Here is a 17,612-nt window from a genome sequence, read left to right as displayed (position 1 = left end):
TATGGTAAGTGGACATGTGGCATTATACGTGTGTATACGTGTTATTTTTTTGTGTTTTTGCAAAGAGTATAGTCAATATATGGTCTATACGTGTCATTCATTATCAAATTTTTATTTTTTGTTGGCTTTTTGGATAGCATTATTTTTGTTCTTTGTGCCTATGTTTACCCTTACCCTTTACATTGTGTTTGGATGGTTGTTTGAGATTAGGTGATATTGTATTGGGATAATCGTATATAATAGTAAATTAATAGCTTAAAATAAATAGAGTAGTTATGGTTTAATTTAATTGTGTGTTATAGTAAATGTTAGTCAAAGTTTGTCAGTCGCTTCTCTTTCAAAAATCTCGCTCGCCACTCTCTTATTCTCGCTCGTCACTCTCCCTCTGCTCGCCTCTCGCTTTATACACAGAAGTGTATAAATTATGTTTATGTTTTATATAAAGCGAGAGAAAATTGTATATACACATGTAAAAACATATATCTTCGTGCTATACACTTAATTATAAAACTTACAAACATTTTACTTCAATTCAATTGTAGACAAATGCAAATTCTATACAAATATTGCAGTGAAAAAGACCAACGAATTATACAATTGTGAATTATACAATTGCAGCGAAAGACAATTTTTTCTCGCTTTATACAACAGAAGTGTATAAATTGTGTTTCTGTTTTTGTATAAAGCGAGAGAAATACATATATCTTCTTCCTATACACTTATAATTATACAATATAAATACATTTTACTTCGATTCACTTGTATGCAAAGCAATTTTATACAAATATTAACGAAATAGACAGCGAATTATACAATTACAGTGAAATAGAATAGTAAATTGTACAATTACAACAAAATAGGTCAGCGAATTATACAATTTAGGCCAGCAAATTTATAGTAAATTGTACAATTACAACAAAATAGGTCAGCGAATTATACAATTTAGGCCAGCAAATTATACAATTGTGTATGTATAGCGAATTATACATTTTTATGTTTGCTATAGAACACAATTATACAAACTTTGCTATAGCATACAAATATAAATATTTTGTTTACTATATGTGAAAATTGCCCTATTTTATTGTATCGTATTATTTTATAAAAATATTATTATATTATATTATATTATTTTATTAAAGTATATAATATATGAATAGTTTGTGATACGAGACTTTAGTCGATGTTCAGGTATGGTGGGAACAATTGAGAAGTGTCAAAGAAGGAGAGAGCAGACAGCAGTGTGAAACTTATTTTTTTTTCAATTATCTCCTTCTATTTCTAAAAACTTTTAAAATCTCTTATTTCTTTAATATATTTGAGTTACATATTAATATATCGAGTCAATATAAAATATATTCGAGTTAAATATTTATCCTCGATTTATTTTATAATATATTCGAGTTAATTTTTAATGTATCGAAGCTAATTTTTAATGTATTCGAGCTACATATCATGTATCTTGTTAATGTTATAATATATTCAAGATACTCTTTAATGTATCTGAGCTACATTTTATGTATTCGATTTGTGTTATTTTTTAAGAAAAATCAATGTAATTATAAACTAAAGAGAGGTAGATTGTAATTTTATATTAAAACTATGTGATACCTAAAATATATCCAAAAAAATAATAATAGAGTAAGTAATTCTTAAATTTATGAAATAATACGTAAAATGAGTAGAAAACATTAAAATACATAAATAACGATGTGATTACACCAAATTGATTGTTACATAAAATAAATCTCTTCGTCGTTATTTAATCACAATAAATTTTAAACGACATGGTATAATAAAATTACAATAATAATCAAAATAAATATTATATTTAAACTGACAGATGAAAACAAGGTGTTATATTTATTTTTGAGCTATATATTATAAACATGTTAAGTTTTTTCTCTATAAGAAAAATTTACCTAAAATGTCATATACTATTCAATATTCATAAATACTTTTATTTAAATTAGTACAAAAAATAATTATCAGCATTTTTTTTATTTCATATATAAACTCATCTTCCCTCTTATCTTATCCTTTTTATTATCTTCAAAAAAAATTCAAAAGAAGAAAATACAGTGACACTCTTTGAAGAAGAAGAAGAAGAAGAAGAAGCCATGTCTTGTGCTTCATTTTCACTTTCGTTTCTTCACAACGCTTGTGGTGATAGCAAGAAGATTGATTTTCAATTTCGTCCCAAATTGGTAACACCAATTAGGGTTCTTACGGTTGAAGCTAAGGCCAAAACAAGAAGGGAGGACAGAACTGCTCGACATATTCGTATTCGCAAGAAGGTAAATTCTATTTACAATGTTGTTTTTGGATTATTGGGGTCTTGAATTTGATGTTTATGCATTCTGGGTTGTGAATTTGTGGTGTAATGTAGCTAAGTCAATTGGGTTAATCTTGTTTTTTAGTGAATATGGGGCAATGATATCTGTTTGTGGGGTTTTGAGTTTGAGGTTTAAGCATTCTGGGGTGTGAATTTGTGGTGTAATGGAGCTATGTCAATTGGGTTAATCTTGTTTTTTAGTGACATGGGGCAATGATATCTGTTTGTGGGGTTTTGAGTTTGAGGTTTTAGCATTCTGGGTTGTGAATTCACGGTTTAATGTAGCTATGTCAGTTGAACTAATCTTGTTTCTACCAACATGTGGCAATGAAATTTGTTGGTGGGTTGAATAAAGTTGAAGTCTTTAATAATGAATTTGTGGTATTATGGAGGTATTTAACTAGTACATGAAACAAAAAAAGCCACCTTTTTCGATTGGGGGTTCTCTTTTTGGTTTGGTTAGTCTTGTTTTTTGCTTAAATGGGGCAACATGGTAAATGAGAATTCATATAGCCGGCTTCAACTTGCTTGAGGCAGAGTAGTCGTTGTTAAGGTTAATCTTGTTTACCAATTGGCAATGCAATCTCTTCTTGGGGTCCTGAATTTGTGGTAAAATGAAGGTACTTTACTGGCTGAGGTAACCAAAAAGACCCACCTTTTTTCAATTCTGCTTTTGTCGGGGTAACAATCTTGTTTTCGCTTATATGGGGTTGACATGGTTAGTGAGAACTCCTATAACCGTCCACACTTGCTTGGGGTTGAGGCATAGTTGTAGTAGTCTTGTCATCGAGGTTAATCTTATTACCAAAATGTGAGGATACAATCTCTTCGTGGTGTCTTGAATTTGTGATCTATGCGTTGAGAGTTGTACTCCCAAGTCCCAAATGATGTTGTTGTATAGTGGAGGTATTTAACTAGCTGCGGAAATGGAAAAGGTCACCTTTTTCAATTGTTTTTTGGGGGAATAAGGTTAATTTTGTTTTCGCTTAAATGGAGTGATATGGTCCGTGGGAATTCATGTAGCCTACCCCAACTTGCTAGGGGTTGAGACGTAGTTGTAGTCGTTTTCATTAAGGTTGAACCTGTTTACCACTATGTGGCAGTGCTATCTCTTCTTGGGGTCTTGAATTTGTTCTCTGTGAATTTACAGTTGTACAAATAACAAGTCCCAAATAATGTATTTGCTGCATGGTAGAGCTATTTAACTAGCATAGCAAACAAAAACCATGAGGAAAGGAGAGAAGTAAATAGAGCATTGTGTTGAGATTGAAACCCAAAGATGTGACTAGGAGGGGAAGGAAAAATTGATAACCTTTCTAGAACTTTTAGGAATATGTTAGATTGACCTCCTTCTAAGAATTCCACTGTAAGCGCTTTCTTTACCATAGATTATGGGCAGAGGGGATAGATGGATCCTCTTTAATGTTTACTGTTATATGCTTGCTTGAAAAGATAGTACTTTAGAAGCAGTGTAATATAGGAAGTCATTACAAGTTTGGCATGAAGATGCTTGTTGAAAGATCTAGAACTGTCTTTGCATACTGTTTCGTTAAGACAAAGAAAGTACACCAGTTCAAGTGTATTGAAAAGGATGAGCTCTCTTTTTCCTCGTTGTCTTAAGTCCCTAAATCTTAATATTTTTATTGTAAAAACTTTAGAAAAACAATACATCCACACTTACATAAGACAATTTGCACTTGCCTTTATACAACATATAGCTATGAACCCTCTATCACCTTTCTCCTTGATTCCATTTCCATAATTTTTTGTATGGAATAGACTCTATTTAATCATGTAAACATATATTTGTGATTAATATGCTACTTTATAGTAATTCTTATTTTCCTTGGTCCTCTTCTTTCTGGTTCGTTTTTTATTTATGTAAATTCATGAATTCTATTGCATGAATATTAAAGGTTAATTCACTGTTACCGTTATCAAAAGAATCTTAAAGGTGCATATATCATTAACAGTCGATTCTACAACACATTTTTTGACTTTCAGGTTGAAGGGACACCTGAAAGACCAAGAATGTGTGTCTTCCGTTCCAACAAACATATTTATGTTCAAGTTATTGATGACTCCAAGATGCACACACTGGCTTCAGCTTCAACGATGCAGAAACCAATCTCTGAGGAATTTGACTACTCTGCTGGTCCCACTGCAGTAAGTTCTCAAATATGTTTTCTCAAAAAGGTTTAAAGATCTTTCTTTTAGGAGTAATGTTTAGTAAAGTATACGAGAAGAGTTGTCGGGTTCTCATTATCCAGATTTTGTATTTCCCTGCAAAGGTAAGCAGATATTATTGTAGTCTTTGTTGAGTAGGTCGACTGAAATTGTTGCTCTTGTGCTTCAAATTCCCCGAGGCTCCATGCGTCACCCAACCTTTAATAGCTGCAATACTGATCAATTGAAGTACACCTACCCTCGTGAATGTAACTTCACATTATTTAGCCCCCGTCACACTTTATGTTCTTATATAGCTTGAGCTGAAATGTGTTATATCAAACAGTTTTTGGCACCGTTTGTCTTGGTTAACATCTCTTGATTGCTCTTTCGTGGCAAACGTAATAACATTTGCATTATCTCTCCGATGTATACATACGCTCTGCTATGTTCATGATGGAGTTCTTTCCACCTATTAGAATAGTGTTGATGCTATTAGATATTACGCCATAAAACATATATGAACTATCATCACATGATGTGGTCAGTTGCAGCATTGATAGGAAGATCTTATGAGGATTTTGTTGATTTTCTAATTGCATCTCTTTGCTGAACCTCTGAGGCATATCGCAACCACTCTTCCAGACGAAAATGATTAAATGAACTAAGAGACAGAAAACAGCAAAAAGAGGGTAGAGTTACCGGAGACAATTACTACAATGTGATTCCCCTGGCAATTTTCTTGCATCAATACAGTTTCTTGAATACTTGTTATGCTGTTAGTGAACAGTAGGCTCTATCATAACAACCTTTTGTTTGCAGGAAGTGGCAAAGAAAGTAGGGGAAGTCATAGCTAAGGCATGTCTAGAGAAAGGGATCACGAAAGTAGCCTTTGATCGCGGAGGTTATCCTTACCACGGAAGGATAGAAGCTCTTGCTGATGCTGCACGAGAACACGGCCTTCAGTTTTAGAAAGCGGTTTTCGTTGTTCCTATTTTTTGTTGTGCAAATGTCCTTTTCCAATCTTCCTATTTGTTCCAGTTTGTAAAACTCATGACTAACAAGAGAGATGAACTGGAGTTTTAAATGTATGATCTGCAATTTTTGTCTTAGATGAGAACTTTATTTCTTTTGTACTTCAGATTTGGCTTTGGCTTTCCTATTTAGAGAAACTTAACTAAAACAACAAGATAATGGTCAAACACACACCGTAACTATCATTTTTTTCTCGAGTTTTACATTCATTATCAGTCGTTCTCTTTATTAAGTTGAACTAACATCCTTGCACCTAGAGATCACCATTTATGTACTAGAACACATCTAGTTGAATAGATGATGATAGCTCAGATAGAAAAAACGAATACAAATCACTTTTTCAAGAGTTTCACACTCGTTATTAGTCGTTCTCTTTATTTACTTGAACTATCACCAGTTGGTCCATCTTCGTACCTAGAGATCACCATTTATGTATTAGAACACATCCAGATGAACAAATGATGATAACTCGGATAGAAAAAACGAACTAACAGTTGCGAGTGCGAAAATCGCGAAAAATGATAGCTCAGGTTTTTTTTTTTTTTTTGACTATGAAATAATAATTGTTACATAATGCAACATAGCAATGTTTGGCTGATCATATCAGAAAAATAGTATCTAAATAGCCAATGCAGTGTTTGGTTGACATTATTAAATAATATATCTATCAAGTTATGCAAGAATCTATATGTGAAAATAAAATATGAAATAAGAATGTCTATTATGATAATATCTCCAAATATTATTTATCATTACATAATAATTCCTTCATTATTTGACCACATCATAATAACCATATCATTGATATTTCATCACATAAACAATTGTTGCATAATTTGTTTGTGAATCAAAACAACCCTTAAATGTAAAATTACAATACAAATCCAAATACAATTGAAATCTCTCCATGATATTTATTGATCATAGGGATTGAACTTAAAAAAAAAACAAATTGGCATAAAAAACAAGTTTATAACTTGAATAACAACCAATTTGTCACTTGTTTTTTCTACCTAACCAAACTAAGAAGCATTAACAAATTTTACCAAATCTTGCTTTTGGGTGTCAAAGAGTATAGCCACCACATCCACAAGACAATTAGCAACTAAAAAAAAAACAGACAGTTCGGTACACATAACATTCCGTTTTTACAGAAAATTCAAAAAAAGGGTCGTATCAACTTGCACGGCTTGAACCCTTGACGTATAAATCACACAAAAACAAATTTATCGTTGTTAGCAAGCTCCCTTTCAAGACACTAGCAACTATGTACATAAATTGCTTGATTCTTGATACTTGATAGCTTGTCCAACAACAAAAAAAAAAGGTTCAAGTTGTTGTGTTTGACTTGTCTAAAATTGACCACATCACTTGAACATCATCATATGGACAAGCCATTACTTCCACTTGCAAATTTACCATATGGTTCTCCGGCCCTGAACAAAGTTAATCGAGAATTTAAAGTTAGCACGATCATAATAACTATAATTTTTACGTTTTAACATAGTTATTCATGTCTGAGTTAGTCGAACTCACAAAACCGAAGTAAAAAACACATGTTTTACGTCTAAATGTAACATACATACCTTCTTGATGTGACTTCTTATCCCTCGATGATTCTTGATTGAATAAAGTTCGAGCTTTTCTAAATGGAGATGTGATTGTTCGAACCCATGAAGTAGATTTTCTATCACGATGATAAGTTGCCATGAAATTGTAAAAATATTTTTTTTTTTTTTGTGTTTACTATATGATCTTATTCTATATGTGATATATCTAAATTTCTATTGGCTAACAACACAAAATTTGGTTGGTTTATATAGAATTTACGTGTCACATATAGATACAATACAATATTTTTTTAAAGTAAAGATATTATATTGCCCATAAAAGGCAGGCAAGATCCGTGAGAATAGCACTGTTTCATTATGTAATCTCTTTTTCATTTTTTAAAAAAATGTTTCACTTCCGTTTAAGTTTACGTGATATTTTTCAAATTTCAATATTCAGATGAATTACTTTTTTTAATCGTACTTTTATTATACATCTTGACTATCAATTATTCTGACTTATAATACTTCAGATATGTAAATTTTATTTCAAAAAAGTTAGAAATTCATGTCCGAATTCACAAACTATATATTTACTATCGAAATTCAAACAACGCCGCATGAATTGAGACGGAGCAAGAGAAACATTTTTGGTCCTTTAACTATTCATAAATTTTGAGTTTGGACTTCTTGTGATATATTGACTTAACACATTATACTTTCGATCGATAAAAATATATGTTTTGATTCCTTTTTCAATATACCGCGTTATATAATAATAACAACAGCATACTCGATAGAGTCTCATAATGGAGTTTAGGAAGGACGGTATACACGTAAATCTATTCCTACCTTCGTGGGATAAATATGTTGTTTTCGATAAATTATCGACTCAAAAAAATCACCATCCACCCCCACCCCACCCCCACACCCCATTCTTTTTATTTTAAATTTGATTAGAAGTATTTGTGCACATGGCATTCACGCTCCATTGATGGCCCCTTCCATGTGAAGTTCATTAATTTGGGCATATGACGTTGACGTAAAGTTGATGAGTCCAATTATCAAAGTTATATAACTAATTAAACTAACAAATTATAATTTTTTAATTGTTTAATTTGACTTTCTATAGCTTTAATATAATATAAATTCAATTATTTTTTCTAGGATTTTAGTTTAGTACTTAGTAAAAATGCAACACACAATGTATGTGTGAGTTAGATATACGTACATAAATTTTGTATAGTATTTTCTAAGAAAATTAGTTTTCGGGGTTTCTAGTCCAAATATATGTTGAGTGCATGGTATAAACTCGGAAAATAATGTTTTGATTTACGTACATTACATGTTGAAACTTCGTGTGTTTTGGTTTAATAAGAACGTAACAAGTGATATGTTGTTAAGTGCATGTAATCACCGATTTAACCTTCGAGAGGTTTTGGTTCTATCGTAAAGATACAACATGTGATTGGTGTTATGTAATACGTGTTAGGTGTTAGATGTATGTTACGAGTTCGAATTTCAAGGTATTTTTATTTAATGATAACGAAGCAAACATATGTGACGTGTGTTGGGTGCACAACTAGCTATTTATTACTAGGTTACTTATTAAAAATATTATCAAAAAAATTATTATAATTTTGCCGCACTTCTTGTTTTTATGTTTCGAATTTTAAGGTAAAAGATTTATTTTTTAATTTTAATTTCAAGTTTGACTTTATTTAAGCTCAATTGGTGGAAAAAATGGGATCCACAAGAAGAGAAAACAAGCAATTTAATATAATCAAGACGGTGATGACTAATAGTAATGATTGACGATATATCATAATTGTTGATAGTAATGATTGACGATATTTGATGGTTAATGATACATAATAACTGTGGTGATGACTGATAATGATGGTTAACGATATATAATTACGTTGATGTTGATTGTTAATTGATAGTGATAATTAACGATACGCAATAATAGTTGATAGTGATGATTGTTGGTAGTGAATAGTGATCAACACATTGATGTGATAATAACATTTCTTTCTTTTACCTTCGATGAAACATTGTTTGGATTTCACTTTCATCCTAAAAAAAAAATTAAATAAGAGATATTATTAAAGTATTTTAATTTTTTTGTATAAAACATATGAATTATTTTAATATGTTTGACAGAGGAAGTGTCATCTATTGGATGAACAATGACAAATATATTTTTACTGTACTGTACAAAATTTATTGATATCTGGACTATTTGTGTAATGGTAATCGTAACGAGGGTGTATAACTCTAAATCGCAACTTTGAGAGGTATATCAAACCTTTTTCCCCTTAAAATAAAGACGTTGTGGTTTTGTATGGGATAATTGTGCAAAAGACAAGTTTTAATAAAAAATGCGTTATTTTTTGGAGGATCCGACATACACCTGTCAACATTTCTGAAGAGTCCGAGCAACATAGTCTTCTGCAAGAGCAGCAAGTAGTTGGAGTTGATTCATTTTTCAATTGTATGCATTTTTTTCATTTGACATAGTCAAAATAATCCTTATGTTCTTGTTATTATGCTCAACATGTTGCCATCAGATGGATATTTTTCTTGTTATTAGCTATTGACCACATTGCTAAAGTTGTGTTCTTTTCTGACCATATTGCTAGTAATAAGCTAATAGTTGGAGAATCAGGCTGAAGTAGGATGATGGAAGAAGAGAATGCTACTGAACGAGGAATCGATAACATGGAAAATAAAGTTTTAGTATCCTCAGATGGCTCGAGTTGTGCACGAGGACAGGACAAGACAGAGAAACAGAAAGTGGCTGCTGCTGCTGCTGAAGTTCCATACTATAAGTTGTTATCTTTTGCTGATACAATGGATCATGCATTGATGATTATTGGTTCGATCGCAGCTGTTGGTAGTGGAATTAGTTTTTCTATGATGGCTGTACTGTTTGGAGAGATAGTTGATTCGTTTGGAATGACTCTGGATAACGATAAAGTTGTTGGTGAAGTTTCTAAGGTACAATGAATTTTCAATAGAATGCTATTCTGGTTATGTTTTCTTGATGATCTATCTGTCATAGTCCAAATTCTAGGAATGTATGGTCGTTTTGTCCCTTAGGCTATGACACATCGAGTCCAAAGTTGCTCGTGCCATGTTTACTTGTCTTCTTTCTCATATGACACTTCACTTTTCATTTCATTTCCGATGTGTGGTTTACCTAAGGTGTTATTCTGTTTCCTTTCTTCAGAAGCTTGCCGATCCTCTTCTCGACCCGTCCTCATTGGGCATCATATACCCCCTTAAGGACATAGTATCCTAGTTTTCCCCCCACCATAATAGGAGTCTAACTTTGATATCATATTTGTGACATCTCGAGTCCATGACAGGTAAGGAAACCTCACGGGTTTGTCCCTTGGTGACGCCACATTGAGCCTATAAGTGCTTTTACCATGAACATTTGTATCTGGTCTTATATATATTGCACTTCACTTTCCTTTCCCCTATTTTTTCAGGTAAGCCTTAAATTCATTTATCTGGCTCTGGGTTCAGGTCTTGCTACATTTGCCCGTACGTATACTTACCGTGACGATATACTTGCTTCTGTTATCATGGCATTGTTAAAGTAGTTTCTCTTTAAGACCAAGAAAACTCAGTACTCATATTAGCATCTTTTCAGAGGTGACTTGCTGGACGGTCACGGGGGAAAGGCAGGCTGCTCGAATCAGATGTTTATACCTGAAAACTATCTTAAGACAAGATATTGGATTTTTCGATCAGGAGACTAACACTGGTGTCATTATCGAAAGACTGTCTAGTGATACTCTTACTATTCAAGATGCCATTGGCGAAAAGGTATTTCTTCAAGACAGGCCTATATATATCATTACCATTTGATGTCTCTAGAAGACTTAGCCTGCATTCACATTAAACTGCAGGTTGGAAAATTTATCCAGATATTAGCTACATTCCTTGGAGGATTAGTAATAGCTTTTATTAAGGGGTGGCGTCTAGCGTTGGTCTTGTCATCTTCGATTCCTCCACTTGTCCTATCTTCTGCTGTCTTGACTATTCTTCTGGCAAAACTAGCATCACGTGCACAGACTGCTTATTCAGAAGCTGCAACTGTGGTTGAACAGACAATAAGCTCAATTAGAACTGTATGAAGAATTGGAAAAAAGACACTTCCTTTTTCAATTTTCAACTATTTCAAAAGTTCTCATTCACTAAGCTGCGTTGTGATCGTGCAGGTTGCATCATATACTAGGGAGAGAAGAGCTATTTCTGAATATCACAATTCTCTGAACAAAGCTTACCATTCTGGTGTACAAGAGGGTTTGGTTTCAGGGCTTAGTATGGGTGTTTTCTTTTTTGTTTTCTATTCAAGTTATGCTTTAGCAATATGGTATGGTGCAAAAATGATATTGGACCACAACTATACTGGAGGAGATGTGATGAATGTCATGATGGCTACGCTGACTGGTTCCTTGTAAGTTCTATTCTGGATTTTCTTTGTACGTTTAGTTTCTCTCACTCATAAGATGGACCGGAGGCTACACTGATTGATGACACTGATATATATACTAAGCGTTACTTTTCTAAATTATATCTGCTTATTATTGGTCTTTTATTCTTTGTTTTCCTTGTAATTACAGTACTTTAGGACAGGCATCTCCATGCTTGCGTGCATTTGCTGCTGGAAAAGCTGCAGCTTTTAAAATGTTTCAGACAATAAACAGAAAGCCGGTCATAGATCCTTATGATATGAAAGGACGGAAACTTCTTGACATTAGTGGTGACATTGAACTTAAGAATGTTCATTTCTGTTATCCAGCAAGACCACAAGAGTGCATATTTGATGGTTTCTCTGTGTCGATACCTAAGGGAACAACGACAGCTCTAGTAGGACGAAGTGGAAGTGGAAAATCGACTGTGATCAGTCTTATAGTGAGGTTCTATGATCCACAGGCTGGTGTAGTTCTGATTGATGGTATAAATATCAAAGAATTTCAGCTTAGGTGGATCAGGGGGAAAATTGGCCTTGTTAGCCAAGAACCTGTGCTGTTTGGTTCAACGATAAAGGATAATATTGCCTACGGCAAGGATGATGCAACACTTGAAGAAATTAAAGATGCAGTTCGACTTGCCAATGCTTCCAAATTCATTGATAAATTACCTCAGGTCAGGCTCTAGAGTTCTTTCGTTTTAATTTCCATCAAGTTATAGCTATCTAAAGTTCTTCTCAATAGCTTATAAAAAATGTTTTTGGCCATTATTCCTTCTAATTCAGGGACTAGATACCAGAGTTGGCGATCACGGAAGTCAGTTATCCGGAGGCCAAAAGCAAAGAATTGCTATTGCAAGAGCTATACTGAAGGACCCCAAAATTCTACTTCTAGATGAAGCTACAAGTGCTCTTGATGCAGAATCTGAGAGGATTGTTCAAGAGACATTGGATAGTGTCATGATCAACCGAACTACAGTAATCGTCGCACATCGCTTGAGTACAGTAAAGAATGCAGATGCAATAGCTGTACTTCAGGAGGGAAAGATCATTGAAAAAGGTGTGTCGAATATACAATATTTTCCAGCAAATTGGATTGCAGATGATAAAGAAGACAGTAGAAATGCATGTATGTTTGTTAACTGGCGAATCTCGTCTTATTTTAGAATGCTGATTTCTTATACCTTCCAAACTTTTAGGTTCCCACTTGGAACTGATGAGAAATAAGGAAGGAGCATATGTTCAGCTTATACAGTTGCAAGAACTTAGCAAATATTCAGGAGAGAAAGATTCAAATGAACTGGATAGCGAAGAGATCATCATAAATCCTTACAACCTATCAAATCACCAGATTTTCGTGACACGATCATCAAGTAGGCACTCATCGGAAGTTGAGAATAGCAGCCATCATCCGTCATCCGTTTCAGTTAGTGCAGTAGAGAAAGCAGTTGGTGAATGTCATGATCCTAATTCAACAGTTAAATTGAGGAAGGATAAAGACAACACGTTTTATCGTTTGGCCTTAATGACCAGATCAGAGCTTCCAGAATTATTACTTGGTTGCATAGCTGCAGTGGTCAATGCTCTAATATTACCTATTTACGGGGTACTTCTTTCTTATGTTATTAAGACTTTCTATGAGCCAGCTCCTGAACTCAGAAAGCATTCAAGATTTTGGTCATTGTTATTTCTTGGTCTAGGATTCACATCTTTACTAGCAAAACCCTTGAGGACGTTCTTTTTCGCTGTAGCAGGATGTAAGTTAATCAAGAGAATTCGCCTAATGTGCTTCGAGCAATTAGTTTACATGGAGATTAGTTGGTTCGACAGAAAGGAGAACTCGATTGGTGCAATTGGCTCCCGACTATCTACAGATGCAGCATCTGTCCGAGGTATGCTTGGAGAGTCACTTGCTTTGCTTGTTGAGAATACTTCAACAGCTATAGCTGGTTTAGTTATTGGACTTGAAGCAAGCTGGCAAATGGCACTCATAATGATAGTTATGGTGCCGTTAATTGGACTACATGGATATCTGCGCATGAAATACACTAATGGCGGTGGCGCTGATGTTAAGGTTTGCTCCAAACTTCTGTTCTAACAAAATTTTATAAGTAAAAGTAGCAATTAGTGCTTATGCAAGTAAAATTTTCTTGTAGAAACTATACGAGGATGCAAGTCAAGTTGCTAGTGAAGCAGTTGGAAGTATCAGAACAGTGGCTTCTTTCTCAGCCGAAGAGAAGGTGGTGCAATTGTACAAAAGAAAATGCAAAGGTCCAGTTAGAGCTGGAATAAAAGAAGGGCTATCGTGTGGTGCAGGTTTTGGTTTTTCGATGTTCTGCTTGTACTCTGTCTATGCTGCCAGTTTTTATGCTGGTGCTCGATTGATTGAGTCCGGTAAGGTCACATTTGCTGAGGTTTTTCGGGTAAGTCTCGAGAGGTAAACATAGAACTTTTTTCAAGTCTCCCTGTTTATAAGTTCCTTCTCTGTCATTTAACTTTCCTACTTCTGAATTTCAGGTTTTTTATGGTCTTAGCTTGACAGCTACCGCGATTTCTCAATCAGGTGGCCTTGCTCCCGACTCTTCCAAAGCCAAAACTGGTGCCTCTTCAATCTTTGCCCTTCTTGACCGACAATCCAAGATAGACTCGAACAATAACTCAGGAATGATATTGGACAATGTGAAGGGAAACATTGAGTTTCAACATGTCAGTTTCAATTATCCAAGTCGACCTGAGGCTCAAGTCCTAAAAGATCTATGCCTAGCCATTAGGTCTGGTGAGGTAAATTCTAATGCATTATTCATAGAACCACTTCCCAGTCTTGTTACGCGACTTGACAACAATTGTGATGAAAAAATGTTATCTTTCATGTTAGACGGTTGCTCTGGTGGGAGAAAGTGGGAGCGGAAAATCAACAGTTATTTCCCTGTTGCAAAGATTTTACGATCCGAATTCAGGCCTAATCACATTAGATGGACTAGAAATTCAAAAGCTGAATGTGAAATGGTTGAGAGAACAAATGGGACTAGTAAACCAGGAGCCTATATTGTTCAATGACACAATCAGAGCCAATATAGCATATGGAAAAGAAACTGATGCCACAGAAGCAGAAATATTAGCTGCTGCTGAGTTAGCAAATGCTCACAACTTCATCAGTGGCTTACAACAGGTACGCCTCAGTCTCAAACAAGTTGGGATCGACTATATAAATCCTCATTTCTTCAGTTAAGCTCAATATTTTCTAGAATATTCACATATCAGACAGATAAAGATTCATCATGTAACAATGTGCAGGGCTATGAAACAGTAGTTGGTGAAAGGGGCATACAACTATCTGGTGGACAGAAACAAAGAGTTGCAATTGCAAGAGCTATAGTAAAATGTCCAAAAATATTACTACTAGATGAGGCTACAAGTGCGCTTGACGCGGAGTCTGAGAAAGTAGTACAAGATGCACTTGATAGAGTTAGATCAGGCAGAACAACAGTTGTGGTGGCTCATAGATTGTCAACAATTAAAGGAGCTAATGTTATAGTTGTAATCAAAGATGGAGTAATTGTGGAGAAAGGAAATCATGAAACTTTGGTTAATAGACAAGATGGTATTTATGCTTCTCTAGTATCAAAGTCTGCTAGCACTATGAAGTAGTGTACATAAAAGGGGCAGCTCGGTGCACAAAACATCCCGCATTCACACAAGTTCCAGAAAAGGTTGCAAACCAATGTTTTGCGATGTGGCGGCAGTGACTGATTCTACGGCTTGAACTCGTGACCTACAAGTCAGATAGAGACAAACTATGAAGTAGTACATGTTATATAGAGATTGATGAGTTTAACTTTTAGCAATGATTTTGGCTCCCTGAAGTATGACTTAAATCTAAAGTACATGTATACATCGTTGCATTATTTAAAAAGTTGCAAGATTCATTCTTCTATGTATTTTTTTAAGAAACTCATGCCACCAGAAAAAGAAAAGTATCAAATCGAATGAATATATGTACACATGGTTAAGTTAGTCAAGTCGGGTAATTTTTCTATTTTTTACAAATTGAGGATTTAAATCATTTTCATACAAAATATATTCAAATTCAAAATATTCTTTGTAAAAAGTATGGCCAGATACAATCTCAGCTTCAAAAATTTCAAATAATGTAATTTATTTTTTATTTTCATAACTAAAGCGTAATTTCACTAAATTTTCATCATTTTTGCACATTGTATATAATGTACATACGTACAGAATATTTTATTAAAGAAAAATCTTAAAATAGTTGGACGTAATATTTTTTAAATAAATTCTTTTTCATAATCTTTCTAATATATATATATATATATATCGAAACTTACTTATTGTTGCAAGTGAATTTACTTGATGATGCAAAAAAATATATAAACTAAAAACACATAAAATTTAAATTTTGAAAATGAAAGATTTATTTTCTATTCATATCATTATTTTTAATAGTAACTTTGATCTTTTCGTTGTATCTAAGACATGATCAAATTAAAAAATATTTTTTTATTGATTCAATAAATTTGTTAACAAAAAAAATAAAACTAAGGATGATTCTTGTTATTTTATTAAGGATGTTTTTTTTTGCCAATTGAAAGATGTATATTATTTGAGTAGTAGTCAAAAACTCAATATCTATCTCAAAACCCCCAAAATTTGGGGGGAAAAACCGGGGGCAGCAGTTCTTGAAATTCAAAAAATTGGAGTTTTGGAGAAGAAGAAGAAGGAAAAAATGGATTTTGATGATTGGGAATTGAGTGCAGAGGAATTGGATAAACTTGAAAGAGATGCCCTAAGGCAAATTGCTGAGCGAAATGCATCTTCTTCTTCTGCTACGACGAGTTCCTGTTTGCAATCATCTCGCCTTCAAGGAGATGTTAATGGTTCTGGGGTTTCATATAAAAGGGTCAGTTTCATTTCTACACATGTTTTCGGTGATATACCCATTTGGGATTTTTCAACTTAGTTTGATTTGTGTTAAGTGTGTATTGTATTTCGTAGTTCGATTATTGCACTATTTTGTTATAGTTACTGTTCTTTTTTTCTTGTTTAGAATGGTTTATTATTCTTTCTGGAGTATTTTGCTGTGATCTCTTCAATTTCGTTATTTAGTTTTTCCATTTGCGTTGATATGCTTTTCCTTGAGCAGTGAGTTTATAGGAAACAACCTCTTTTATCTCTGTTGGAGGGGTAAGGTCTGCATATACTTTATCCTCGTTAGATCCCACTTGTGGGATTATTACATTGGGTATGTTTTTGGAATTATTCCACCTACGTTCTTAAGGTTTCAAATTGAAAGGGTAGATTGTTTGACACATTAGGTTACGGATATTTGCATGTTTTAGTGTGTTTTTGTGGTATCTTTGAAGAATTCAGCAACTTTGGCATCCATGTTATGTAACTGTATTTATGTGTTGGTGCAACTTGAGCTAAAGTATTAGGCTTTTTCTGATAAGTAACTAAATTATTAGCTTTTCGGGTTCTGTCGCAGGAAGATGTGTTATCTGCTGCACCTATAATAAGACCTTCATCAGGATATGATAAGGGCTCTGGTGAGTTTCTTGCATTTTCCATCTTAAGGTGCTTATATCTGATTTTTCAATCTTTCTGACTCTCCTGTATGCCTGTCCTCCAAAACCCCATGACAAATAAAAAAGGGAAAAGCTCTGTTGGAAATTCTGGGCCTCATAATGACAATCACGTGAAACAGCTAACAGAAAAGCGCTATGCTAAATTTTTCCTTCATGCAAGTGGAAATATTGCTGCAAAGTTTTCATATGACCAGGTAGCTATTGGCCTACTTGCATTATTTTGTTGAAGAGTTCCATTTTGGATTTTTGAAACAATGTGGACCTTATTTTCTACCAGATACTTGTTGAAGCTTGCCGTAAAATCCCAAAAGCTACTTGGAGTGCAAAAGAGAGGTATATTCTTGTCCTTTTCTTTGTTATGCTTCCTCCACCCTCAGTCTTGCTTTTCCTTTCAAATAGGTGTAGGCAGGCAACAGAACTGCTGGTCCCCCCCC

The 17,612-nt window shown here is 33.9% G+C and overlaps 3 protein-coding genes across 4 annotated transcripts in view; all 3 read left to right on the top strand.

The window, feature by feature from the left end:
- Positions 1-2,032: 2,032 nt before the first annotated feature.
- On the top strand, positions 2,033-5,637 carry LOC107007557 (50S ribosomal protein L18, chloroplastic). Its single transcript, XM_015206227.2, has 3 exons — positions 2,033-2,297; positions 4,340-4,501; positions 5,324-5,637. Exons 1-3 carry the CDS (start codon positions 2,121-2,123, stop codon positions 5,471-5,473), a joined length of 489 nt encoding a protein of 162 aa, XP_015061713.1. The 5' UTR covers positions 2,033-2,120; the 3' UTR covers positions 5,474-5,637.
- A 3,940-nt stretch (positions 5,638-9,577) lies between these two features.
- LOC107005770 (ABC transporter B family member 11-like) lies at positions 9,578-15,438 on the top strand. The gene is made up of 12 exons (XM_015204428.2): positions 9,578-10,089; positions 10,587-10,641; positions 10,751-10,926; positions 11,010-11,231; positions 11,322-11,560; positions 11,727-12,252; positions 12,362-12,635; positions 12,775-13,649; positions 13,732-13,998; positions 14,093-14,356; positions 14,451-14,744; positions 14,870-15,438. The coding sequence occupies exons 1-12, from the start codon at positions 9,769-9,771 to the stop codon at positions 15,221-15,223; spliced, it is 3,867 nt and encodes a 1,288-aa protein (XP_015059914.1). The 5' UTR covers positions 9,578-9,768; the 3' UTR covers positions 15,224-15,438.
- A 743-nt stretch (positions 15,439-16,181) lies between these two features.
- Positions 16,182-17,612, top strand: part of LOC107005201 (SWI/SNF-related matrix-associated actin-dependent regulator of chromatin subfamily A-like protein 1) — a 13,039-nt gene continuing 11,608 nt past the window's right edge. Inside the window, exons 1-4 of one of the 2 annotated variants that reach the window (XM_015203732.2) lie at positions 16,182-16,493; positions 17,079-17,139; positions 17,245-17,372; positions 17,456-17,511. In XM_015203732.2, the coding sequence (XP_015059218.1) occupies positions 16,320-16,493; positions 17,079-17,139; positions 17,245-17,372; positions 17,456-17,511 (419 nt within the window). In that variant the 5' untranslated portion in view covers positions 16,182-16,319. The remainder of the gene's footprint in view (positions 16,494-17,078; positions 17,140-17,244; positions 17,373-17,455; positions 17,512-17,612) is intronic. The other variant, XM_015203731.2, reaches the window with a different exon arrangement.

The sequence above is a fragment of the Solanum pennellii genome, chromosome 12, assembly GCF_001406875.1.
Source record: "Solanum pennellii chromosome 12, SPENNV200".
In the NCBI taxonomy this organism is placed as follows: domain Eukaryota; kingdom Viridiplantae; phylum Streptophyta; class Magnoliopsida; order Solanales; family Solanaceae; genus Solanum; species Solanum pennellii.
Note: the sequence above shows the minus strand (reverse complement) of the source record. Positions and strands in the feature narration are given on the sequence as shown.

Excerpts from the sequence above, each read along its gene's own strand:
- LOC107007557 (XM_015206227.2), top strand. The coding sequence starts at position 2,121 with ATGTCTTGTGCTTCATTTTCACTTTCGTTTCTTCACAACGCTTGTGGT. Across the intron at positions 2,298-4,339 it reads ATATTCGTATTCGCAAGAAG|GTTGAAGGGACACCTGAAAG; the intron begins GTAAATTCTATT and ends TTTGACTTTCAG. Across the intron at positions 4,502-5,323 it reads ACTCTGCTGGTCCCACTGCA|GAAGTGGCAAAGAAAGTAGG; the intron begins GTAAGTTCTCAA and ends TTTTGTTTGCAG.
- LOC107005770 (XM_015204428.2), top strand. The coding sequence starts at position 9,769 with ATGATGGAAGAAGAGAATGCTACTGAACGAGGAATCGATAACATGGAA. Across the intron at positions 12,253-12,361 it reads TCATTGATAAATTACCTCAG|GGACTAGATACCAGAGTTGG; the intron begins GTCAGGCTCTAG and ends CTTCTAATTCAG. Across the intron at positions 14,745-14,869 it reads TCATCAGTGGCTTACAACAG|GGCTATGAAACAGTAGTTGG; the intron begins GTACGCCTCAGT and ends AACAATGTGCAG.